General features: G+C 54.4%; 7 protein-coding genes across 7 annotated transcripts; 4 read left to right on the top strand and 3 right to left on the bottom strand.

Annotated features, from left to right (window-relative positions):
* Positions 1-1,243: 1,243 nt before the first annotated feature.
* On the top strand, positions 1,244-2,298 carry CkaCkLH20_01402 (nap family protein; the record flags this gene model as incomplete). Its single annotated transcript, XM_038884121.1, has 3 exons — positions 1,244-1,328; positions 1,400-2,140; positions 2,207-2,298. The coding sequence occupies 3 exons, from the start codon at positions 1,244-1,246 to the stop codon at positions 2,296-2,298; spliced, it is 918 nt and encodes a 305-aa protein (XP_038750713.1).
* A 210-nt stretch (positions 2,299-2,508) lies between these two features.
* Positions 2,509-4,398, bottom strand: CkaCkLH20_01401 (kelch repeat protein; the record flags this gene model as incomplete). Its single annotated transcript, XM_038884120.1, has 6 exons — positions 2,509-2,867; positions 2,930-3,321; positions 3,376-3,475; positions 3,526-4,143; positions 4,202-4,288; positions 4,350-4,398. The coding sequence occupies 6 exons, from the start codon at positions 4,396-4,398 to the stop codon at positions 2,509-2,511; spliced, it is 1,605 nt and encodes a 534-aa protein (XP_038750712.1).
* A 2,893-nt stretch (positions 4,399-7,291) lies between these two features.
* On the top strand, positions 7,292-8,887 carry CkaCkLH20_01400 (HypA protein; the record flags this gene model as incomplete). The annotated part of the gene is made up of 5 exons (XM_038884119.1): positions 7,292-7,405; positions 7,457-7,498; positions 7,553-8,268; positions 8,321-8,532; positions 8,595-8,887. 5 exons carry the CDS (start codon positions 7,292-7,294, stop codon positions 8,885-8,887), a joined length of 1,377 nt encoding a protein of 458 aa, XP_038750711.1.
* A 153-nt stretch (positions 8,888-9,040) lies between these two features.
* CkaCkLH20_01399 (periodic tryptophan protein 2) lies at positions 9,041-11,578 on the bottom strand (the record flags this gene model as incomplete). The annotated part of the gene is made up of 1 exon (XM_038884118.1): positions 9,041-11,578. The coding sequence occupies one exon, from the start codon at positions 11,576-11,578 to the stop codon at positions 9,041-9,043; it is 2,538 nt and encodes an 845-aa protein (XP_038750710.1).
* A 736-nt stretch (positions 11,579-12,314) lies between these two features.
* Positions 12,315-13,648, top strand: CkaCkLH20_01398 (cell division control protein 12; the record flags this gene model as incomplete). The annotated part of the gene is made up of 4 exons (XM_038884117.1): positions 12,315-12,419; positions 12,485-12,647; positions 12,702-13,012; positions 13,070-13,648. 4 exons carry the CDS (start codon positions 12,315-12,317, stop codon positions 13,646-13,648), a joined length of 1,158 nt encoding a protein of 385 aa, XP_038750709.1.
* Positions 13,649-14,206: 558 nt separating this feature from the next.
* CkaCkLH20_01397 (uncharacterized protein) lies at positions 14,207-20,002 on the bottom strand (the record flags this gene model as incomplete). Its single annotated transcript, XM_038884116.1, has 8 exons — positions 14,207-15,007; positions 15,099-15,381; positions 15,448-15,567; positions 15,634-15,851; positions 18,319-18,508; positions 18,559-19,315; positions 19,377-19,432; positions 19,491-20,002. 8 exons carry the CDS (start codon positions 20,000-20,002, stop codon positions 14,207-14,209), a joined length of 2,937 nt encoding a protein of 978 aa, XP_038750708.1.
* A 1,932-nt stretch (positions 20,003-21,934) lies between these two features.
* CkaCkLH20_01396 (ubiquitin carboxyl-terminal hydrolase) lies at positions 21,935-25,722 on the top strand (the record flags this gene model as incomplete). The annotated part of the gene is made up of 7 exons (XM_038884115.1): positions 21,935-22,061; positions 22,112-22,259; positions 22,315-22,774; positions 22,820-25,015; positions 25,068-25,385; positions 25,435-25,564; positions 25,613-25,722. 7 exons carry the CDS (start codon positions 21,935-21,937, stop codon positions 25,720-25,722), a joined length of 3,489 nt encoding a protein of 1,162 aa, XP_038750707.1.
* Between the last annotated feature and the right edge of the window lie 331 nt (positions 25,723-26,053).

Here is a 26,053-nt window from a genome sequence, read left to right as displayed (position 1 = left end):
GCTTTGGGACACCGCCACCTTATAAGAAGATGCGAGAATCCTGAAGAAGGATGAGGAGGGGGACTGAACGGCCAGGAAGAAGAAAACGACGACCCCTCAGTGGGACCTGGACACTGTCACTGGAGAAGAGAATAACAACAACAAACTGCCAGTGGCGGTTAGACAGAAGACACGCATGAAGAAAGTTGGCAGCGGTCTCCCGGCGATTTCCCCTCAGGGGCCCAGTTCTGAATTTTTTCTCGAGAGAGTGGGTGAGTGGTTACTGACGATCTAGAAGCCACCGACTGAGAAAATTGATGTGGGGGAAATCTCTGGGTTGGAAAGAAGTGTGAAAAAAGTTGAGCCATGTCTCCATATGGCAAAAGATGGCCCCGCCGGGGTCCCTCTTTAGCGTGAGGACCCCTGATTTTCTGTAGCATCTCTTTTTTTTCACGGCATCTTAACACAGAGATGGACGAGCCTCGCCTACAGACCCCCGTGAGATCATCTTTTGCTGTTAGTGTATCTGTAGAATCCCATTTCACGCCCGCGCGAGAAGAAAAATAATGACATTCCTGATTGGGTCGAGGGGCCCAGAACGACATACCCCATGTCGGTTCCAACACCCAACCAGCTCCGTCCGTCCCCGCCCAAATTCTCCGTTACTTGGTGGCTCCAATCGCTCTGAGCTGTCTGCAGCGTTTGTGCAACCACGACCGGATATCGTCCTTCTCATTGATGGAACGGCGAGTGAGGGAGGGGGGCGGCGCTTTTCTCTGAAAAGTTCGAGATCAACAGGGACTGGGGTTCACGTAGCCCATGACATCAGTTAGCAAAATGGGCCACTGAGGAACCAAAGTGCGTGCTGCCCGTCGTGCCGGGTTGGGAAATTTTTTTGTTTAGCCAAAATCTCTGTTTGGCCGACTGCCCCCCTCACCCACGTCAGTGCATTGCCCCTCGTCCATCCTGTGAGGTGTCAGTCTTGTTTTTTTTTTTTCTCACGAGCATCCATAATAAATCAAAAATCAGAAATTTTTTTCTGAGGAGGAGGATTTGCTAAGCATCGCTTTAGATATATAAGTAGCAACCCCCAGGTGAGGCGACCCCATCTCTTGACCGTTGTTCTTTCACACTCTCTGCGCTCCCTGATCTAATATCTTACCCCTCCATAATCAGTACCCCGCCAAAAACGGTGAAAATCTCATCGTTTCCTTCCTTCACACTCACTTAATCACCGTCGAGTTTTCATAACACAACCGCAAAAATGGTCGAGCTTGTTGAGACCGGCGTCACCTACGAGGAGCTCGCCGACATCGAGCGCGAGTTCGAGGAGGTCGAGACCGAGATGCGTAAGTTCACCATACATCACACCCCGGCGCATCTCAAGGCCGCGCGAAGACGCTGACATCCCATCCAACAGTCCGCAGACAGTACGAGCTCTCTCGCCCTCTGTACGAGAAGCGCGCCGCCATCGTCGCCAAGATCCCCAACTTCTGGGCCCTCGTCTTCGAGCAGTCTCCCCCCGAGATTGACGAGTACATCCAGCCCCAGGACGCCGCCCTGCTGCTGTCCGCGCTCAAGAACATCTCCGTCTCCCGCTTCGAGCTGGAGAACGGCCAGAACGGCGACCCCCGCTCCATCGCCATCCGCTTCGAGTTCGGCGACAACGACCACTTCGAGGACAAGGTCCTCGAGAAGAAGTTCTGGTGGCGCACCTCGGAGAACTACACCGGCCTCGTCTCCGAGCCCGTCACCATCCGCTGGAAGTCCGACGAGAAGGACCTGACCGACGGCCTCCTCGCCGCCGTCCAGAAGGTCTGGGACCAGGGCGGCCCCGTCCTCTCCGGCAAGGGCAAGCCCGCCCCGACCCCCGAGGCCCAGGCCCTCAAGGCCAAGATCGAGGAGACCGGCATGGGCGGCAACTCCTTCTTCTGCTGGTTCGGCTACGTCGGCAAGCGCATCTCCGCCGAGGAGAGCGCCGCCTACGCCGCCAAGGAGGCCGACGAGCTCCGCCGCCGCAAGGCCGGCGAGAAGATCGAGGAGACCCCCGAGGATGATGAGGATGAGGAGGACGAGTTCGAGTTCGAGATCTTCCCCGACGGCGACGACCTCGCCCAGGCCATCGCCCAGGACCTCTGGCCCGACGCCCTCAACTACTTCAGTAAGTTCCTCCGCTCTCGCGACGCACAAGGCGGTGATGGGAACAGAGACTTACTGTCGATGATAGCCCAGGCTCAGGAGGCCGGCGAGCTCAGCGACGCCGACTTCGAGACTGACGACGAGGAGGAGGACGACGACGAGGAGATGGGTGACGCTTAGAGCGGGTGGCTGGCGTCTTGCATGACATGATGACGTTTGGAACTTTTTTCTTCTTCTTTTGCAATAGATGGTGATACCACATAATCAGCCTTTGATGGGGACAAAAATCAAAAGTTTCTTTTTTCGTTTGTATAAACTACGTTTCTCTCTACGCAAGTGATTTATGTTCTTCTTTCACTCATGAGGCGATGTGTACGGCAGCGACCTAACTCATCCCGCCATTTCGTGCCTGGTGGGCACTGGCGCATATCTCGGTGGTCCTTGGCTTTCTGGTAACTCGATGGGGTTGTAATAGTCAGCATGCACCTCGTGGGTTTGGGGGGCCGTGTCGGCGGTGGCATCAGAAGCATGCTTCATCGGGGCGGGAGGCTCGTTCTGGGACACCGCCGCATGTCGTCTCTTCTTGCGCCTGAGGAAGAAGAGAACGAGGCCCACGATGAGCGCCAGGCCGACGACACCACCGACAACGCCACCCGCGATGGCGCCGACCGGCTTTGAGTCCGAACCGCCAGGCGAAGAACTGCTTGATGGCGAAGTTCCCGGTGCGTTGGTCGGTGCATTTGAAGCAGCTGTTATTCCAAGGTCAGTCGTCCGCCTCGTTCGTCGTTACAGGGATGGGGGGCTCGCGTACTCTGTGCAAACAACTCCCTGACTTCGTCGTTCGACCACTTGACAGACGCCAAATTGCCTCCGTCATACCACTGCTTGACCACGTCGGGCGCCTCGTACGAAGCCGCTTTGGAATCGTAGCCGTCCGTCCAGCGCATCTGCGTCATGTCGAACACGCCGAGCCCGAGAGCCCACGGGTCCTTCATGAGCCACGACTGGAAATTCGTCCCGCCTTCGTCCAGGCCACCGATGGATAACACCTGACGCCTCCCGACGCCGACGCAGGCGTGGCCTGCGCGTTTGGTCGAGAGCTCGCTGCTGGCTTTAAAGAAGACGAAGCCCGGCAGGCTCAGGACGTAGACTTCGTCGGTGGGCGTTCCTTTCTGGACGGCGTAACGGCCGCCGTAGAGGAATCTTGCGACGCAGTCACGTTAGTCGCCGAATGTGCCAGTTGATATGTCTACTTACATATCGTAAGTGTTGTTAGGACCGGCGACGCCCACCGCGCAGAACTTCTCCCGCGGTGATGGCACTTCTCCCTGGGTTCTCTGGGTGTGCCATTTGTCGGCTGCTTGACTGTTAACAGATGATCACAAAGACACGATTCTTCACTCTCACTTTTCGGGTCGTATATGGTGAGATTGTTGAAGTCCATCGGAAACCACTCGCCGGGGTCGTTCGTCGTGACGGGCGCCTCCCACCCGCCGAGGACGAGCAACAAGCCCTCAGATCCAAAGGGAACGAACTGCATGGCCCCGCCCTTGAAAGTTCCAAACGTGCCAAACCGGTTCGGCGTCGTCGAGATGTTCTTGAACGAGCGTGTCTTCATGTCGATCGTCAGCATCCCGGGGACGGGCATGGTCCTATTCCGGAACTCGATCGCGCTCTCCGAGTAGAAGCCCGCGAATCCGCCGAGGTAGTACGCGGTGTCGGCGCTCTGGGCGAAGGCGGCCTCCCTGGTCCGAACGAAGCCCGTGAGGTCGGTGGGGTTGGAAACCTCGCGGGACCAGGAGCCGCCGCCGTCGCCGTCGCCCGTGAAGGTCCAGAGGAACTCGGGAGGGCCCTTCTGGTTGAAGGAGATGTCTCCGCCCCAGACATAGAATATTTTCGAGGTGGGATCGCGCCATATTCCCTGGCTGTTCATCTGCGACCGCTGGGATTCCTTGAATATCGTCTTCACATCGACGGTCGAGTTGGTCCATGAGTCCTTTAGGCTGATGGAGAGCGTTGAGTTTACTGGAGAGAGACGTTCATTCGTGTTCTTATTTGGGCGTAAGGGCGGGGTTTGACTTACCTGCCCGGTATGGGAAGTTGCCAGACGAGTTCTGTCCGTCGGCAATCAAGCCCCCGTCTATGTACACGAAGTCGCCGAGGACAATAGCTTAAAGGAGTCAGTAAGATCGATCCAACGTTGATTGCCATGCTCGTGTTTGGTTTGGGACAGACCGGAGCAGCCCGATCGCCGCAGGAAATTGGTGGTTGAAGGGGCATCTTGCCGCGGCTCGAGGTTCACTTCGTCAAAGGCACTCCAACAATGTGCTGAAGATGCCAGCCACGACAAAACGAGCGTACTGAGGAAGCGCATCGATCGCTAGTCTCCCGACACCTTGACTTAAAAGGGCGCCACGATGGAGAGCGGGGAGTTAAGATGTATATCACGGGGGAAAGGAGACCGGCTCCTCGTGAGCCGGTCGAGTAAGTGGCACGACGGCGATTTATCTGGCGAGAGGGTCGCAAGGCAACTCAGACATGCTTACTGGTGCTGCACTAGGGCTCCTCCTGCATGGCATCCTCTCGCCACGGAGAGTGAGAGATATCGTCCATCATCATAGACAAGAGGAATCGTTGGATTGGTGCGCCTGCCGAATATCGTCTCCGTCGACCAGGGATGGGAGGTTGAATAAGGCTCCCTTGCTTACTGTGGCGGCGGCACTGCACCACCCATATTTCGTGATGTGTCTCGGATGCTCGAGAGATCGGCATGTTTCTCCCACAGCAGCTCGTCGGTGAGCCTTACCAACCGCCTCCCGCTGTCGTTGTGCCGTGTATGTTGCCGAGGGCACTTTACGCCGTTGAGACATCAGCCCAGCTGCAGCCCGGAGGCGAGACATGCGCAAAGTGCATTTCGAAATCCTAGAGGAGTTGCGGCGAATAAGGTGCGCAGCTTCCTGGCCTTGCAAATAAGTCTGGTTGGCTGGTTCGGACATGATTAAATCTTTGGAGTGAAGTTGACCCTGTCAGGTCCTCCTCTTAAAGTGCGCAGCACACTTCGAGTGTCTATCGCGATTGGTCGTGGGTACGCCAGCCTTTTTATGGCTATGATATATTAGCTGAATGAATGGGGAGGTGAGTCGCCAGAAACGGCCGTCTACTGACACCTAGCAACAGCAACGACAGCAGCCAAATTCGGAGCCGCTGAGACCAACATCATTTGAGGCTGTTCAGAGCCGAGGTACCAGTTGAGCCGCCACCATTACTGTCAAAAAGGTCGATTGGCGCAGAAGAGCTCCTGCAGCGACATCAAAGTCTTCAAACAGCCAAGATACTCGTCGATTACATATCTGTTAAGTCTCAGTATTTCTCAACACAACGTTGAAGGTGACCAGTGAGGTCTCTTCTCACCAACTTTGTCGGCCCAGTGGGAAGCTGCGTCTCAAGAATCGCCGGCCGGGTAGTTTTGACACTCAAAGTGCTGAACACTCAGCTGCGGGAAGAGATTTGCAATCCGAGGTATCCCACAGCGGGCAGGCAAATATGAACAGGTTGGATCTCCCAAGACAAAGAAGGAAAGTTTGAGTTCAGTTCTCGATGCTGGGCAGTGTTGCGTTGCAATGCGATGCCAACAAACCTCTCGGCATCCCCATCGTGTTTACATGAGGAAGCCCCTTCCCATTCTCAAACAAAAAATAAGCAAAGCCAGATGTGGCATGACCAGCTAGCTACCTTGCCATGAAGGGAGGGTATTGCTTACTGCACCGCATGTGTATTAATCAATCGCCAAGATTCAGCAGGAGCACGTCTCAAATCACCGATAATTCAGTGGTTGCGGAAGCTACAATCCGATAAGCCTGTTTGCAGCCTGTCATTTTACAGGCTCCCACGTGATAGCTAGCATTGACATATTGAGTCCAGAACAAAAAGCATGAACCGTTGAAAATGCTGAAAAGTACACGATGAAACGAGGAACGGGCAGGCCGGAGGAAAAGAGACATCACCAGAATCTGCACACATGACTTACTAGAATTTGGGAGTTTATATAGAAAGGATCGTCGAAACCTGATAATTTCCTTCAAACGATGTTGAGCTTATTGCTGGTTGTCTGGTTCCAAATCAGAGTTGAGATGACTGGAAACGAGGAGTTTCTCACGGACATGACTTTTTCGTAGCTCGCCAATCTTCTTATCTCAAGTTACTGCGGCTGTGCGCCTGGTCTACAATGAGGCATGTTAGATCTCAACACCAACCTCAAAGCTAGTGCGCGTCAGATGTCGTGCAGCACGCAGCTGCAATGTCGAAACTGATCCATTTCAAACGGCGTCGTCAACCGCGCGGCGCCACGGGAGCGAGAACCCTCGTACGTCAACTTCATGTTCGTCGGCCTTCGCGTTCAACACCAAAAAGCGAAGATTATTTTGCCCCTCTGTTCTCCACACTGAGACGTTCCAATCCATCGCAGGCTGCATCTTTGATACGACGAGGTCCCGGGATCAGTCCCTCTCCAGTCGTCGCACCATCATGTGATTATGTCGCTCATTCGATCGGGCATACCGCATTTCTGCAATGACTCCCGGAGGGATACTCCTCTCCCCTCTCGGACATGTCGCTGTCCGGGCCGCGCCGAGCTTGCGGATCGGCCACGACCAGGCCGAGTTGATCATCGGGGCTGACCCAAGCCGTCCGACTCCCCGTCTGTTTACCACAGATTACGTGAAGATTTCCAGCGCCGTCGCAATCCGTCTGCGACGAGGTGGTGCGATGGCACGACGCTTACAACCTCTAAACGTGGCGATGACGTCAAAATCTGGGGAAGCGACCAGGTCTAAACCTTAGATGGAGCATCACGGACCCTCTTCCGGGGGCGCCAACCTCCTGCTTACCCGCTTCTAACCACCCTATGGGAATACATCCGATTACCATCACCACTGCGTACCGCGCGCTCGCCCTTTCGTGTGTGCCTCATTTGTAAGCCGGCGGGTTTTTGGATGTCGGTGGTCCCCTGTCTTTGATACTTAATTAAGGTTCAATCACGACCTGAAGCTCCTCCTTGGGCTTCATGCTTGTCTGAACTAAGATGAGATTGTCCCCTGCTTCGAAGAGGATCTCCAAGCACATCACTTTCACTGGCAACCGGAAATATTCATTCAACTTTACCAGATCGATCAATATGGCGACTCCGTACAGTATCAAGGTCCCGGTTACCAATACGGGATTGTGGAAGTTCAAGCAGCAAGATGCCTCTGCGAATAAGGTGTCTGAGCTCCTCCAAGAGGATCTCGAGGTATGAAGGCGGATAAACCCACCAGATGTTGTAATACTAATGTCAAGACAGAAACATCATGTCTTCTTCAATCAAGATGGATTTCACAACCATGTAGGCACCCTCACCCATCATCATAACCCATGACAAAATCTCATCACAACTCAGATTCCCCACCATCTCCTAGCTCTCTATGGCACCGGCGCCGACCCAGAGGCCCTTCAACTGGCTTGGAAAGAAAACCAAAACTACCAGAGACCAGCCAAGAACCCCAACAACGGCATCCCAGACGAACTCCACGACTGGGAGAAGGCGAAGCAGTACCTCGGCAAGGAGAAGCACTACCCAGACTTCCTCCTCTTCTTCCAGCTTGAGATCGAGAAGAAGGGCTGGGAGGACGTCCTGAACGAGTACATGTTCAAAGGCGATGAACGCGCCAACGACATGTTCCAGCGCATGTACGCCGGCTTCCTCCACCCCATCATCCAGCTCATGTACGGCGTCGAGTGGGAACAGCCCGCCATCGTCGCCGAGGCCCTGGCCGAGGCCTCGGTGCACAAGAACCAGCTCGGCGCTTTCTTCGACGACGCGGAGAAGCGTGGCGAGTCCGCCAAGACGCCGATGCCGCCCTTCATGGAACTGGTCGAGGAGATCAGGGGGAACGAGAAGTTGGTGAATGCTGTGCAGATGAAGGATCCGAATAAGGTCTACGACGGCATCCTGAAGCGTGCGCCGGAGGAGATGTTGGAGATTGCGGGCAAGGTTAAGGTATCGCCTGAAGAGCTGGAGGAGAGGACGGCGGAGATGTTCCACGCGAATGTCTTTGTTGCTGGTACTGCGGCGTTGAAGCCTGGTAAGGAGACCAGATGGGATTTCTTCTTGATGTGAGTTGATGGAGGTATCTGGTGGGATGAAGACGAGCTGACTTGATGACAGCCACCACGTGAACGCATCACCGATCTTTCTAACCTTTAACTCCATGCCCTGGATCTCCACGGAAAACAAGATCCGTCTGCTCGAGTACAAGATCCGGTTGGATCTAGTCCAGTACGCCGCGCGCGGCAGCCCCCAGATGCGCGCCGACGCCATCAAGTCTTACAGGCCGAAGGACAAGGACCGGAACAAGCAGCTGGTTTCCAAGCCTACAGGTAAGAAGATTGCAAAGACGTCCCCCAAGTATACAAGCTGGCTTACATGTGATTTGAATCAGACCTTCTGCAGAGGTTTCACAGGATCCCCGACGACGGGCACACCATCAAAGTAGTACGGGCCCTCGGCATCTGCCAGGAGTTGTCTGCCAAGTACGGTGACAAGCCCTGGATAAAGATTAAGAACGACGACGAGTGGGTGAAGCTGCACTACTCCGTGCTGGACGGGTCGGATCATTCAGGGGTGAAATGGGTCCGTACGACTGGTCTGGAAGAGGCATGGAAAGTAAGTGATTTCCTCATCGGCATTGCTCAACCCTCTTGTAACACTCGTCCAGGATATACCATCTCGTGATTCATCAAAATTGTAAAGGGACGGCTCATTGTTTCTCGCTGACATTGGCCATCGCCTCTGGCCATGTCACTCACAACACTCTGATTCTTGTACGGGCGGCGGTGTGGTACGCGCAGAGAAATTGTCAAAACGGGGTATACATTGTAATATTATCTAGTCCATCCCAATCCAACCATCTCCATCAGAATCGCTCTGGCCGTCCTCGGCATCCGCGCCGATGGCGAGCGGCTTGCCGGGGGCGTCAAAAGCCGCGAGATCCAGCATCTTCACCCCGCTCGACTCCTTCTCCTTGGCCTGGCCTAGCAAGTAATCCACCATGTACACGTTGTCGTCCGCGAGCCTCCTGATCTCGTCGCGCATCCTCGCGACGGCCCTCGACACCACGCGCAGCTCCACGTCCACCTTGCCCCTGTGCTGCGTGAGCCAGGCGCCGTGCTTGTCGACGAGCGCCTTGACCCAGAGCAGACAGAACTCGATGTGCGGCGTCTCCTCCGTCTGCGCGGCCACGAAGCGGAGTAACCTCGGGACGTAGACGATGGGCAGGTCCTCGACGACGAGGGGGATGTCGCTGTGCGGTATTGAGAGGAACACGCGCTTGATCAGGCCGGCCTCGTTGAGGCGGAAGGCCATGACCAGGGCCTTGAGGTAGTCCTTTTCGTTATCGAGGACGGCGAGGGTGGAGGCGGGGGTGATCTCCATGTTCAGGTCGAAGGGGTCGAACTGCAGGAGGTTGTCGAGGCTGTAGATCAGGAGACCCTCGGTGGAGGCTGCACAGAAAGCCGTGCCGGTGGGCGCGAAGGCCACGCCTGATACGCGCACTTCGGGCTGCTTCTTTCTCGCAGAGGGATCGCCACGCTTGGCACCGGGAAGGGAGTTGTCGAATCTGTCCTCGCGGTCCGAAGGCTCGTCATCGTCGAGCAGGTCATCGGGACCAGCTTCGGTGAGACGCTTGCTGTTGAGGAATTCTTGCGTTCCGGAAAGGGAGAGGTTGACACTGACAGTGTACTTCTTCAGCAGCACCATGGTGTGGACGGAGTACAGGCAGATGTATTTGCTGTTGCCGCCGGCCAGCAGGCAGCTTCCGTCCGTGCTGTACCGGATCGTGTTGAAGCTCTTGGTGCCCGCGACGTTGGCAGCTGTCCTCCGGTCGGTGATTTTACGACCACCAGAGACATCCCGACGGCCGTCGACTCCAGAGACCTGTTCCGCGTCTTGGATGGACCAGAAAGAAAGCTGACCGTCCAAAGTTGACACAGCAAGTTGCAGTGAATCAGGGCGCACGGCGATATCGAGGACGTCAGCCTGGAGCTGCAGAGGCTCGCTCGTCTGTGTCCTGTTGAAGATGGACCATACTCTCGCGGTACGGTCCCAGCTACCACTGATGAGGGAGTCTCCGTTCGGCGTAAACGCCAGGGCTGATACGGGTCCTTCGTGGCCAGAAAGCTGGTCCAGAAGTTGACCTGTTTGCACAGACCAGATGTGAATGTCGAAGGAGTCCAGGGATCCAGCGGCAACAACTTCACCACTGGGGTCAACAGCCATACAGGACCAAGACAACCTCGTGGGGGCTGTGAATGTCCTGAAGTTCCTGTATCTGATCAAATCCCATGCTCTTACTGACCCGTCCAGACTGGATGTGAAGAGAACGTTGCCCTTTTTGGAGAACTCGCAGGCAGTCACACCGCTTGTATGTTCTGTGAAGGTCACGATGCAGAATCCTGACTCGACGTCCCACACTTTGATCTTGCCGTCATCGGCAATAGTGACAATGCGCTGTCCGTCGGGAGAGTAGACCAGGGAGTTCATGGAGTCGAAGTGACCCTGCTGCTTGAGGATGTACGACTCGGATTGCCACTCCCACACCAGCAGCTGACCGAGCTTCGACGCGCCAAAAGCCAACCACTCTCCGCTCTTGTTGATCGTGACGAAGTCGATATCGTTCTGGGAGATGTTGAGGGTGTGTATCATGTTGAAGTCGGGCATCTCGTACAGGCCGAAGGTACCGTTGGAGAAGCCGGCGACAAGCAAGTTCGACTCGGCGTGGAAAGTCGCACACCGAACGTGGGCGTGGTTCTGCATGAAGTAGTGTCGGTTGACTATCCTCCAGCGCATGTCCTCCTCGTCGACATCGACCATCTCGTCCTCATCCTGGACCGGCTTGCCGACGTATTTCCAGTCAAAGACTGCTCCATCCTTGCTCACCGTGTAAATCGTCTCCTGGTCATCCGAGAACCAGGCGCCAATCACAGCTTGCTTGTGACCAGAGAGCACCGTCGGCACGAATCCATCCTCTTGAGTCAAACTCCATATCCTGGCTGTCAAGTCCTTGGACGTGCTGAGGAAGAATCGCGAGTCGCTAGACCATTCGATGTTGCGCACATCGTCGAAGTGGCCGGTATGTGTGTGGTATTTTACAAAAGGCGCGAATTCGAGGTCTCCTTCGGCATTGGCATCCGGGGTCGAGGGAACATGCCAAACCTCGATCTTGCGGCCGAGTCCGACTGCAAAGTGGCGTCCCGAGGGCGAGAAGGACAGCGCGGTCGGGGCAGAACGGAAGGAAAATCGGTAAATGGCGATTCGGCGGAGGACGTTCGTCAAAATGGCGTGTCCATCCTCGTCGATGGTCAGAAGGAGGTTTCCTCGAAGCGTCAAGCCGATTCTCGCGATGTTCTTTCGGTGCGCAAAGGGCAGGGTGTGCGATTTGTTGCTGCAGATCTCAATTAGCCATGGTGCGTCTCATGCGCCGGCCTCTGAAGACTGAACGTACTTCACAAGATCAAAGACAGTGACCCTGTTTCCTACGGGCGAATATAGATGGGTGCCATCTGGGCTGAAGAGCAGATTGCCCTGGCAGTAAACCGTGCCGAGCAAGTTGGAGAACTAAATTCGAACACAGAGTCAGAAACGATCGCGCCTGCGGGAACAACCACAAGCCATACCTTGAAATCGGTCTTCATTGTCAATTGGCACCCATTTCCTCACCTTGACGCTACAGAATTTCTTCCAAATTTCTTATCGATTGAGACTGCCGACTGGAAATTTTTGGCGGGGCCCGTCCGTCGGTGAATCATTCATCCTAATTTCCGCGATTTATTCCCATTCGAGTAAGGCGCGCTGTTGGGTGAACGGACCAGGGGAAAAGGGGACTGATTGGCAGGAAAAGGGGGGCTCATTAGTCCCCCAAAAAGATGCCCAATGAAGATGCACCAGACAACCCCAGAAGGCCGGAAGGGAAATTTGGAGGTGGCACCTTTTGATTCCCCTGAAGCACAAGCTCAAACCTCCCCCAATTCAACTGTCAACACGCCCACACCGCAACCACATCACGAAGTCCGTCGCGTGTTCAATTGCGAGTCCTGTGGGAAAACAGTTCGTCCCAGACATCAAAAACGTGTTTCGAGCAGTCCACCGTATAACACCGCACAAAATGGCACCTGCCGCCGCCGAGAGCGCCTCACCGATTGGTATCGCCAACCTCCCTAACCAGCGACACAAGATTGTCGCCAAGCGAGGTGCTGGCTTCACTATTATGGTACGCAGAATTTGCTGGGACGAAATGGATGGCAGTTCAATGGCGGAATCTGACAAGTATGCTAGGTTGCGGGCGAGTCTGGCCTCGGAAAGACTACCTTCATCAACACCCTCTTCTCCACGACCATCAAGAACTATGCCGACCACAAGCGTCGACACCAGAAGCAGGTCGACAAGACCGTCGAGATCGAGATCACCAAGGCCGAGCTCGAGGAGAAGTTCTTCAAGGGTATGCTTCTGTCGGGACGCCTAATACCGAGATCATACGATTAACCACTTGCAGTCCGTTTGACCGTTATCGATACCCCCGGCTTCGGCGACTATGTCAACAACCGCGATTCGTGGATGCCCATCATCGAATTCCTCGACGACCAGCACGAGTCCTACATGCTCCAGGAGCAGCAGCCCCGCCGCCAGGACAAGATCGACCTGCGTGTCCACGCCTGCTTGTACTTCATCCGCCCCACCGGACACACGTTGAAGCCCCTGGACATTGAGGTTATGAAGAGACTCTGCTCGAGAGTGAACCTGATTCCAGTCATCGCCAAGGCTGATACCCTCAGCCCTGCGGACTTGGCCAAGTTCAAGCAGCGCGTATGTACCACAACTTCGTGATGCAAACAAACAATCACTAACTGTGCCCCACTACAGATCCGCGCTGTCATCGAGGCCCAGAGCATCAAGATCTACCAGCCCCCCGTCGAGGAGGATGACGAAGCTGCCGCCCAGCACGCCCGCAGCCTCATGGCCGCCATGCCCTTCGCCGTGATTGGTTCCGAGAAGGATGTCAAGTCCGCCGACGGCCGCGTCGTCAAGGGTCGCCAGTACTCCTGGGGTGTTGCCGAAGTCGAGAACGAGGACCACTGCGACTTCAAGAAGCTGCGTTCCATTCTCATCCGCACCCACATGCTCGACCTCATCCACACCACCGAGGAGCTGCACTACGAGGCCTACCGCGCCCAGCAAATGGAGACCCGCAAGTTCGGCGAGGCCCGCCCCAGGAAGCTCGACAACCCCAAGTTCAAGGAGGAGGAGGAGGCCCTTCGCAAGCGCTTCACCGAGCAGGTCAAGATCGAGGAGCAGCGCTTCCGCCAGTGGGAGCAGAAGCTCATCGCCGAGCGCGACCGCCTCAACAAGGACCTCGAGCAGACCCACGCCCAGATCAAGCAGCTCGAGACCGAGCTGGAGCAAATGCAAGGAAGCGCCGTCCGCAGCCACGGCCGCCGCTAAGTGCACACACGCGTATGGGGCTCTACCTCGAGTTTTTAGCGGTTTATGTCTGGGCAGTCGGTGCTTGCTGGATTCTCGACACTTATTCTTCTCTTGACGACCGGGGACCGAAGACACCAAAGGTCCGACCCGTTCCCGACATTTCTAGACGCCCATGTATGGATATGCTAGCAATGTGGCCGTTCGTGCTCGGCGCCTGATGACTCTGACGAGTCTTACCGAAAACCAAACATGTCTTTTTTTGACGTGGTATGTGATGGGGCAATGCGTCGGGAGTTTTCTTCATTCCAAAACCTGTTACCCACCCTTTTTTTTCCAACGTTTAGTTATCCCCTGTTTCTTAGTCACGATGTAATCCAGCTCACCTTTTCATGATACCAAAATTAATGAGAAAGGCGTCTATAATCCTAAACATTCATGCGTGTTCGTAATGAAGTAGTAGTACCTAGCTGTTACGCCTGTTCCTTTGCAACGTTTCCCGTCGTCACTCGTTTGGTATCTTTACATGCGCCTCACTCTTGGCCCTTTGACCCGTATTGAAAAAAAGAGGTTTCTACACTATACTGCATCCATGGATGCTCTTGTTGTCAGTTGCTCGTTCTTGTTGCCGAGCTTCGATATCTGAAGGAAGGCATCTACGCCGTACCCCTCGAGGCTGTGCAGCTCCAGGCTTCCGGCCCAGTACTCGGCGTACACCCTGCTCAGGGGCAGACCCATGCCGAGCCGCAGATTCGGCGGCCGGCCGGTCATGGAAGACAGGGAGCTGGAGTAGCTCGGGGTCTTCAGGTCCGCGCGGCCCAGCTCGTCCGAGACGTGCAGCTCCTGCATGGTGGCGGCCAGCTTGGGCACGCGGCCGAGGTTCTCCAGCCTGCGCTGGCTCTGCGGGCCCTTGGAGAAGGACCACAGGTAGGGGAGCTCGTCTCGAGGGATTCCGCCGCCCTGATCTGAGATACGGATGATGACGTGCTGCTGGGCCTCGCAGATGGTCACCTCGATGGGTGGGAGGGGGATGTCCGTCGAGGTTTTACTACGCTGGCGGCGCTCGATGACGGCCTGGACGGAGTTGCGGAGCAGCTCGCCGATGATGTACTCGAGATGGCTGAGGATGTAGGGGAAGCTGGCCTCGAGGTGGCCGAGGACCTTGATCTCGGGGACCTGGACTTCCTGGCCGTAGGTGGAGCGGGCGAGGGCCTCGACGGCGCGGGTGCATCGCTCGATGACGTCCCGCGCGACGCACTTGATGAAGATCTCGCCGATGAACTCGGATTCGGAGAGCTTGGCGCCGGGGGAGAACCAGGGAGAGTGGTATGTCTCTGTCAGCGCGAGGTGCTGCTCGGCGATGACTCTACGGGATATTCTCTACGGGCGGACACGGGTTTCGCGTTAGGCTACACGGCACAGAGTGTGGTGGTACTTCGGCACGATGTTTGAGGCGGAGGGGAGAACTCACTGATTTAAGGATGGTGTTCATAAACTTGTCTAGGTCTTTGGCGTCCATACGGCCTCTGCTTTCTAGAATGCCCATGGAGAGCTTGGGGATGACGGTCAAGTGCGCCTTGAGCATGCCGCTTATGATCTGGCAGAACTTTTCGTTGTCCTCCAGGGTCTTGATCTCCTTGACTTTTCGGAAGGTGTCGAATGCATTGTTGTAGAGTTCGTAGACTTCTTTAATGTGAGGATTTGTGACGACGACGTAAGGAAGCTGTTGCATATCTCGAATACGGTGCGCTATCCTGTTCGTGGTGACGATATGTCAGGTTCGCGCTGCTGGAAGTATGACTCGGAGGGAGGCGCCTTACCGGGTGGGTAGCTCCGTACGGACATAGTTTGCGGAGCTCAAGAGTCGCGATTCCGTCAGGGAGCGGCCGAAAACCATGAGCTGGCGCAAACTGATAGGCCGCGCCTCTTTTACCACCCATCTGTAAGAGAGAAAGAGTTTTAGCTTGCGATGTAGAGGGATTGGAGGGAGGGTTGGTATGACGCACTCGTCTAGGACCGAGACCGGTCTCCAGTTGGAACTGCTCATAGGACGCCTTTGCGACGGAGAGGCGCAGAGATCACGCAGCTTGTTGCCGGCCGCGTGCGTCGTGGTGACCCTCCTCGGGGCTGATGTCAGTCCGCATCGTCTACTGGCATTCCGCAATGCGAGGGAAACCATGCCGTCGATTCCATGCGCGAGGAGAGGTTTTTCGGGGGAAAAGAGCTGTGGTGGGTTTTCCAAGACGGAGCTAGCTGTTCGGATGGAGATGGGGTTTCGACTGTTCGGCGTTCTCGCGAGAGGTGGTGGCAGTGGAAGACGGGAGATATTTGAGCGAATTTCGGGCGAACTCGTCGTGGTGGTATCGATTGGGCAGCGGCTTTGGCTGTTGAAGCTCTTGGGAAGCGAGGACGGCGGGCGGGAAAGGTGCAATGGTTGACGGATTGGATGACTCTCGCAGCAAAGCAGGACCATTGACGGCCGACTGCTACCCTACCTACCTGTAGTCCTGTGCCGTAGGCGGGCAGGAGGGTCTGGAACGGGTACCCCACACTGCGGAATCGGCGCACCACGCTGCGGACTGCCGTAACGGGCATCCCTGGTCTAGCGTACTAACGGCGCTGCATGATTGGTCTCCGCCGGCCCCTGCGTGGAGGTTGTTTGGAGCCCGCGTTTCTCGTCTCTCCCGCCTGCCAGACCGGATTGCCAGACATGTCATCTCGGTCAGGCGGGCGGGCTATTGAGAGACATCTAGACGAGGTCCCGTTTCACTGTGTGTGTGTGATGTGATGGTGGGTTTCCAGCTCAGAAAAGGCCTCAAGACGGGCTATCTTTAGGCAGAATCAAGCCAGGTGGGATGGAGGCTTCACATGTTCGAGATGTCGGTGGGCAGATGTTTGGTGCTTGTGACAGGGCCCAACCTTGCCTCGTTTCGAACTCATACCGAGACGTGGTTCGCTCTGCTAACCGCGGGCTGATGTTGCTGGTTCAGATACTGTCCTAAGAGGACCTATTTTCCCGGATCAGACCACGGCCAAAAGGAGGTGGGAACGGTGATAGAAATAGGCATTACGTCGGGAGATCTACCTTGCCGTGGTAACGTGACCTAGCTGGCTGTCACATCGCTGATAGCCACGTCTCCCATCCATCTTAAGTCAAAGGGGCTTTATGATTTAGTGTAGGAAACGCTCTGCTGTAGATGACTTCGCTTTAGATATCAAATAGCATCCCCATGCAATTTTTAGGAATACTGCCAGGACGTTTGTTCTCTATCACAGACCGACGATATGCGTGTGATTCTCTCGACGATGTCTATATTAGAGCAGTCCTTATAGTGTTCCTCGTGAATTAGGTCTAAAGGAGATTATGTAGATTCTGGTCTGTCCCGATCAACGTGTTCTTGTCCGTCCCGATCAGAGGATGCTCCGTACTGAATTAAGAGATCGCGTATGTCTTCCTTATTCTCCAAGTCCGTGTCCAAAAACTCTTGTAGCCTGATTAAAGACTGATCCGGTTCAGAGTCACAAATCTGCATGGGAGTACGGCCACTCAGCTTGTTGAAGCAACTCATGCTGTTCGTTTGTGGCCACTCCGTGGCATCTGGGCACCCAGTTCCATTGGGATCAGCTCCCGCTTCGAGTAGATCTTCGACCGTGCAACGGTCTCTGATGGCGACGGCAATCTGCAGCGGCGTCACTCGTTCATCAGATCCCCCAGCATCAGCATCAGCCCCCAATTCCAATAGCTCTTTTACAACACACGCGTGTATGCAATTTGTACCACAACAAAACCCTTGTGATTGAGCATGAAATACAGTCCAGAAAAGCAGCAACCTGGGTATGCTGAAAGCCTCCCATTGAAGGAGGGTCTTGAAAGGAAGATCAAGATAGGTTCCTGTACCGATCAAAGCAAGGCTCTCAATTACAGAGCCCTGGAACGACCACTGGAATTTTCCTTCAATGAAGTTGAATTCGATCTGAACTTGTAGAACTTTGGAGCCGGCGTTCTTGATAACCTTTTTGGCCATTTTCGTCGACCCAAAACAAAGTAGGTTGATCACAAAACGGACTTTAGGGTCAGGTAAAGCGACCCAGTTAAGTTTCGGTAAATAGAAGACATTCACGCTTGAAAAATTCGGGTCCTTGGAGAAATTTTGCAGAGGGCCGCTCTCCAAGATGAGATACTCAGATGCCAGATGAAGCAAGTCGTCTCGCTCAGCTAGACTGGCATCGAAAAAACAGATCAGCGAATTGGCAATCCAGCAGCAGTATCCCCCAAACGTGACGAAATGTGGGTTACTGCCATCAGTGTGCCTATAGGCATTTTCCTCCTGGAGATTGTCTTCATTGAGATCTGCGGCGCCACGGAAAACGTTTTTCGCTTGTTCTAGAGCCAATTGATCTCGATCCAACAGAAAGAAAGGATCGTGCAACTCCCGATGAGGTGAGGATAGGTACTCCATGACGGTATAGTGGGCAAAAGCAACCGTCGGAGGCGGAGAGTCACAGTTGCATGATTCGTCAAGCTCAGTTATTATAAGGCAGCCGCAGAGTTCGCGCAGGTAATCCGTGTCGTGTAAATAATGCTTTTGATGCGATTCTCCTGTGGAAGATTCCGCGGAAACAGCGCGAACTAGAGCGTTGAAAGTGAGCCTTGGAAGGAGACCGTAATAACTGGGGAGATTTTGGACTACTTTGACGTGGAAGCAGAGCCATCTCAATGCGGTATTCAATATGTGGCGGTCCTCTTCCGGTATTTGCTCGAATATCCTGTCGTATGTATCGTAGAGGGTTCTGGGTAATCGCTTCAACTCTAGTTGAATCGCAGCGCTGGAACCTTTGATACGTCTCAACATATCGATTTGGCAGACGACCCAGCGAAACCTATAAAACTGTTAGTTCATGCTTATTGTTTGCAATTAGAAACAACTCACATTCCGTGAGCGCCGTCTGTCAATGCTTCGAGAGCCTCCTCTTGAAGATCGGCTGGCCATCGCTTGATGTTCTCAGTCTTTTCCAGCCTGGAGCGAGCATAAAGCCGGATGTCAGCGTCCAAAAAAGCATTCTTCATAGATACATCAACAGATATATCTTGAAGTGCCCTCTCGATGTCCAAGTATTCGCGGCTGGTAACCAGCAGTCGGATCTTGGCGAAGCGTGGGTCCGTCGCGAGGTCTCTCAGCACGCCAAATAGGTCTTGCCGGGGATCACTCTCATCAATGGCGTCAATGGTAATATACACTCTGTCAGACCATTGCAGAGCACATTCAAGTACTTGCAAGAGGTCCTTTGAGCTTGGTTGTCCCCCATGCTTGAAGAGCTTCCAGAGATAGTCCGGCACCATATCTGCTTCGCGACATAACCGGTTGAGAATCCATTTCAAGAAAGGAATAGACTCATCCTGGTTATGGCCAAAATAGCAGTAATAGTAGACACTGCATAGCTTGCGTGAATCTGTTTCGCAGTGTCGTTGAATTCTCTCAATAAGCTGCGAGGCCAGAACGGTTTTGCCGGCACCAGGTATCCCATGGATCCAGAGACATCGTTCTGTGCCTTCTAGAAAATCGGGCCATGTTGGAAGCCTCTCAACCCAGTCGCATGTCCCAGGCTCGTAGTTACTGCACGCTCGGTGGTGTAGAGTGGACGGATCGGTGTGCTGAAGCCATGAGAAGACCTCGCGGCGTTGCGAGTCTGCGTAGTAATTAAGTTAGAGATTGGCAAGAACCGTGACCTTCGCAACGTAGCTACTCACCGGTGAGAATAGCTTGGATCTGTGTTGTCGTCTGTTTGATCTCCTGAACCACATGCCTGAAGACAACAGTTAGACGAGCAAGCGCATTGCATCTGCAGATTTTGAGGTACTCACACAGTATCAGAGGTGAGTGCCAGGGTTATGGTATTCTTGTGCGTCGCAATATCTTGAAGAAGCTTCTTGGCTTTATTTTGTTTCAAAGGCCAAGCCAAGGTCGTGAGAGAAGCTTGGAGCTTCCCCCTCTTGGACTTGCCTTTGGCCGTCACTTGGGCTTGATCAGCGGAAAACAACTTTTCGAGGTCGGACATAGCAGTTTCGCATCCTTTGATAGGACCGACCTCGCTATCCAGGCTGATGAGTGCGGACGACTGTCCATGCTGCCGAGTAAGGAAGTTGACACTCTCGAGAATGACCTTCAAAGTCGACGTTTCGATGAGGATGGATCGAAGATCTGATGGGGCATCTTGGGCACCTTCGATGTAGTGTTTGCACAGAACGATGACCCTGTCGGCAATTTGGATTGCGGCGAAGACGCTTGCTGCGAGCCCCAGGGCCTCTGCCATGGCGAGTAGAGCCGCGGTGGGATTTGCTGCCGTTGACGCCGTAACAGAGAAAACAACAGACAGTGCTCCGAAGATGTGACCAGGCTACGCGCGGGGTCTTATGGGATATGTGCTTTGCACTGAAATGGCGACTATCCTGCCTCGAAGTGTGCCTATGCAGGCTGTGACACACGCGAGCCAATCAAGTCCGGCTCAGCCTCCATATTGCTGCGTCTGCATCTACATCTTCCCGACCTGAGGTTCATAGACGCGGCAGATAATGATTCGGCTGGTTTTGAGAGTGTTGTATCCGTGGATATCGCGATCCGATTGCTCAGGAACCACGCCAATCTTGATCGTACCTTTCCCTGAGGCGCCGAGGAAATCCAGGATACGAATAGCTTGTCAACTGTCCGCTATCAGCATGTAAGCAATTTTTTTCTCGATATGAGATCAGAGGAGGCCAGATGTAACGGAAATGAATCCATTGTCAGCGTCGAAGTGTGGCTTGGCGAGGTAACACGCTCAGCAGGGAGAGTGGCTTGGAGTGGTGGAAGGAGTGAATGAATTGGCCATGTTGGCGGTCACGGCAACGTCATTGGAGGGGTGGAGTGCTCAAATGCTGGCGTCCATTCCGCCCCAATCCATCCCAATGGGCAAGGTGGAGGTGCAGGGCAGCTTGCTCCGTATCCCAGCGAGCTGCAGCATCTGAGCATCTGCTGGCAACCTGGAACTGAGGTGATTGACGACGTGGGTAATGAAAATGCGCTAAGGTAGCACAGGTGCAAAGACCCATTGCTCCAGAGAGCCCAGCTTGCCGGCGTAAGAAAAGGTCCTACTGGACGGAATGGCTCTTGACAGCGGGGCAAGCCCTCGAGACAAGTTCCGTCGTTATCCGCTTTTGTTAGGGATATAGTGGTACTGTCACTTATTAATCTAACATGTAGTACCTGTCTTCCAAAGACCACATCCCTGTCCCCATTCTGTCTCCATTGAAGTGCGCTTCTCACACCTCAATCAATGGAATACAGCAGACTGTGACCATCCGTCGTCGCTTCTCCAAACTTTTTTTTCTGCCTCTGCCTTCTCCACGACGACTGGATTTGCTGAGTGTTGGCTTTTCTGGTTCAGTGTCTTCTCTGCAACTTCACTGGACGAGGAAGGGCTGACAGTTATTCATCCGGGTAGCCTGTCTCGTGCTCTCCTCCGGCTAGATCCCACCATTTGCGTCAGTACCTACCTACCTACCTTGCCTTACCGACCGACGCAGACCGATCATCTATCTACCTTGCTCTACCTTACACACCACTGACACCTGCTAGGCCTTGGTCTTGCTTCGCCCGCCTACCTCCACCTTCCCGGCCCTGCCTGCAATTCATGCAACCCAACTTCTCTTCTGGCCTTGCCATCTCCAACGCCAGCATCCGCTCCTCCTCACCAAGACAGACACCATCGCTACTTGCACCCGCCGTGCTCGTGTCTTGAACGCAGCCTGCCGGCTTCCTTCCATCGCCTGCCGCCCGCTCGCCCTCTGCGGCTCCTACTCCGTCATCGAAGCAGCACTGGCGCAGATCGTCGTCTTGCTGCTGTTTTTCGGCCCTGGCCTTGCCTTGCCATCGGCACATCGCACTTTCTTTCACGCCACCTGTGGTAGAAGAAGACCATGGTAAGCCACGACATTTGACGACACCGACTGCCCCTCCCTCAGCCCCTCCTCCTCCCCTACTCGACTCTGCTTCGTCTCTTGCTGCCATTGCTTGAGCTTCCTGTCGTTGCTCTTGTCACTGCACCTTCCTCGGCCTACTTACCTGCCCGTGTGTTATCCTCCTTGTCTTTCAACCCCACCATCCTGCAAAGCCCAGTCCAGCTCTTCGTCACTGCATCAGTACCCGCACCCAACATCCCACTTCCCAACCGCTTCTCGCTCCCATACCCATATCCGAGCTGCCTCAGTTTAGCTAATTCTCATCGCTACCCACACAGAGCTACAACAACGACATACACTCGCCGAACGAGATGGTGGTGGACACCGACGAGTACGTCGGCGGCCCCGACGCGGAGAAAGAACCCGTCGCCATCATCAACCCGGACAACCTTGAAAATGAGGTCGAGCAGCTGCAAGACCTGCCGCTGGCAAGCGACTGTAAGAGTACCCAGCAATCTCCTGCCACCGCCCCGGCTAACTCGGGACAGTCGATGCCATGAAGGACGTCATTTTCCCCCATCTCCACGAAGAGCCCCGCGTGCTCGAGGATGTCGTTTCCACATGGACCGTCGAGGCATGGAGGACAATGTCCAAGAAAGAGCACGGTCCCGTGTTCCAAGCTGGCGGCTTTCCATGGTATGCTCATTCTACCCTTGCCATTGCTCAACATCAGTCTTACTCACTGTCACAGGCGCATTCTCCTGTTCCCCCACGGCAACAACGTCGACCAGTGCTCCATCTACCTTGAACATGGATTCGAGCCGACCAACATCCCGGAGAACTGGAGCTGCTGCGTGCAGTTTGCGCTGGTCCTGTGGAACCCGAACGACCCGAGCTTATACACCCATCATACTGCCCATCATCGGTTCACGAAGGAGGAGTCTGATTGGGGCTTCACGCGGTTCCTTGAGCTGCGGAAGATGTTCAACGTCCCTTGGGAAGGCGGCAACCGTCCCTTGTGTGAGAACGACACGGCCAATATCACGGCGTACCTCCGCATCGTCGAAGACGAGACGGGTGTTCTTTGGCACAACTTTAACAACTACGACTCGAAGAAGGAGACCGGCTATGTAGGCCTGCGCAACCAAGGCGCAACATGTTACCTCAACTCTCTTCTCCAGTCCTTGTATTTTACCAATGCATTCCGAAAAGTAGAGCCGTCCCCCTCTCTGGCAAGCTTATGCTAACGTGTGCAGGCCATCTACGAAATCCCGACGCAGCACGAGGAGAGCATGGGTAACAGCGCATACACCCTCCAACGTCTCTTCTATCAACTTCAGACATCGGAGACCGCAGTGGGAACCAACGAATTGACCAAGTCCTTTGGTTGGGAGACGAGACACATTTTTGAGCAGCAGGATGTACAAGAATTGTCGCGCAAGCTCATGGAACGAATGGAAGAGAAGATGAAGGGCACTCCTGCCGAACACGTCCTTCCTCAAATGTTTAGTGGGAAGATCAAGACTTACATCTCTTGCATTAACGTCGATTACGAGTCTAGCCGCGTCGAAGACTTCTGGGACATTCAGCTGAATGTAAGCGGAAACAAGAACATGCTTGAGAGTTTCCAAGACTACGTTCAGGTCGAGAAGATGGACGGCGAGAACCAGTACTTCGCCGGCGACGAGTTCAAGCTGCAGGACGCCAACAAGGGCGTCATTTTCCAGAGCTTCCCCAACGTGCTTCACTTGCAGCTGAAGCGTTTCGAGTACGACATCCAGCGCGATACGATGATGAAAATCAACGATCGATACGAATTCCCTGAGCACTTCGATGCTTCGCCGTATCTCTCCGAGGACGCAGACAAGTCGGAATCTTGGGAGTACCAACTGCACGGTGTACTAGTCCACAGCGGCGACCTCAACGCCGGTCACTATTACGCGTTTCTGAAGCCCAACAAGGATGGGTGGTTTTACAAGTACGACGACGACAAGGTCACGAAAGCCACGATGCGCGAGGTGCTAGAAGAGAACTTCGGTGGAGAGTATAGGACTAGCCCGGCCAACCATCTTCGCGCCCCAATGCAGAAGAAGACGCCAGTTCTGCGGCAGAACAGCGCCTACATGTTGGTGTACATTCGCAAGTCCCGCTTGGACGACATTCTGTGCCCTGTCACCAAGGAAGATATCCCTGTCCATCTGCGGACGCGATTTGAAGAGGAGACCGCTCTTCGCGAGGCCAAGCGCAAGGAAAAGGAGGAACAGCATCTCTACATCAATGTCAAGGTCATCACGGAGCAGACCTTCAAGAGTCACGGCGGTACGGATCTCACCACGTTCGAGCTCGACCAAACCGAAACAGATGCTGCGCCGCGCTCTTACAGGGTTCTCCGACAGTCGACGATGGAGGAGCTGGTGGCCACTATCGCACAGGACATTGGCCAAGATCCCCGCAAGGTGCGCCTCTGGATTATGGTGAACCGCCAGAACAAGACAATTCGTCCCGATCAGCCAATCATGGACCTGCAACCGACCGTCGAAGAATGCTTCTCTAGAGCCACTGGACACCGAGACCAGTTATTCAGGGTATGGGCCGAAGTTGCCGAAGAAACGACACCCGAGGGCGAGGCCGTTTGGCCGACGTTCCAAGGCCAGCTGAACGGCGTCGTTGTTAAGAATGACTTGATCCTACTCTTCCTGAAGCACTTCGATGTCGAGGAGCAAGCTCTTCATGGCATCGGACACGTGTACATCAGCAAGGAAAAGAAGGTTGAAGACTTGGTGCCTATCATCATGAAGAAGATGGGCTGGGGAGACAAGCTGCCATCGGATGAGAAGATCTCGCTCTGGGAGGAAATCAAGCCAACCATGATCGAAGCCTTGAAGGCTAAGCAGACCCTTAAGGCGGCGGAGCTTCAGGACGGCGACATCATTTGCTTCCAGCGGACGACAGAGCGTAAGGGTGACCGTAACATGCTGGAGAAGCATCTGGGTCTCGGCGAAAAGCAAGCAACAGAACAAGTGGTCAAGAAGGCAGACCGTTTTGAAGACGCACGCGACTACTACGATTTCCTGCACAACAAGAAGACCGTCAAGTTCCACGCCCACCCGACTCGATGCAACGCCGAAAAGTACCCACCTTTCGAACTGGTCCTGAACTCCAAGATCAGCTATGACACACTCTCAGAGCGTGTTGCCGACAGGCTAGGGGTCCCCCCTACCCATATCCGCTTCTGGACCGTCAACTCCGCGACCGGAAACCCCAAGACAACTGTCAAGCGTGGTGTCAACCAGAGCCTGCAAGTCATCCTCAACCCCACTGGCTACAACCAGCTGAGCACAAGCCAACGGACGGATGCCTTCTATTTTGAGGTTTTGGACATGAGCTTGGCGGAGCTGGACACCAAGAAGAGTATCAAGGTCACATGGCTCAGTGAAGGCATCACGAAAGAGGTGAGACCCGACTCTCGTGATGACAAGTTTGCAAAGTACTGACGAATAGTAGGAACAGTATGACCTGCTTGTTGCGAAGAACGGCAACATCGAAGACCTCATCCAGGTCTTGGTCAAGAAGGCAGGCATCCCCGACGAGGCCGAGGGAGGTCGTATCAGGATATACGAAACGAGTAGCCACAAGTTTTACCGCGAACTTCCTCGGGAGTATCCCGTCATCAGTATGAACGAATACACGAGCGTCTTCGCGGAACGCGTGCCTGAGGAGGAGTTGAACGAGGAGGAAGGAAGCAACTACATCCAAGTTTTCCACTTCCAAAGCGAGCCGAGCAGAGTACACGGTGTTCCGTTCAAGTTCTTGCTCGTCGAGGTAAGCATCCCACTGCCAAGAGATATGCCCGCTCACTGACACTGTCCAGGGGGAGAAATTTGCGGATACGAAGAAACGACTTGAGAAGCGGACTGGTCTCAAGGGCAAGAGCTTCGAGAAGATCAAGTTTGCGGTGATCAAAAGATCTCATTTCTCCAAGCCACATTACTTGAGTGACGGTAGGCATTCCTGAACATCTTGCACATCACAGCACTGACATATAGCAGAGGACGTATTATGGGACGTTGCCACGAACGACGATGACTACCTTGGCTTGGACCACGTCGACCGAACGAGAACATTGAGAAACGGCGTTGGCGACCTGTTTTTGCGGTAATCAAAGGACGTTTTCTACGGACCTGGATGCCATTGAACTGGTTGAGAGGGTTAGAACTTTGTCCGATGCAGCATCTTGAACCGAAATCGTTACAAAGAGTATGCGGGCAGAGAGGTTCGCGGTTCTGGGGCCTAGAGGCGGGCAGATTTGGTCTCGACTCGTATTCACAAGAAAAAGGCATTCTCATGACAGGCTGAGCGAGGCTCATTACGGGCCGTTTACCTTGTATACCCTCTCAATAGAGGACAGACTTATCGTAGCTCATTCTCAAGAGACATGAAAACTAGGCCGTGGCGTCATGTTGAGTGAAAATGGTTTACTGCATTGAGTT

This window comes from Colletotrichum karsti, assembly GCF_011947395.1.
Source record: "Colletotrichum karsti strain CkLH20 chromosome Unknown Scaffold3, whole genome shotgun sequence".
In the NCBI taxonomy this organism is placed as follows: domain Eukaryota; kingdom Fungi; phylum Ascomycota; class Sordariomycetes; order Glomerellales; family Glomerellaceae; genus Colletotrichum; species Colletotrichum karsti.
Note: the sequence above shows the minus strand (reverse complement) of the source record. Positions and strands in the feature narration are given on the sequence as shown.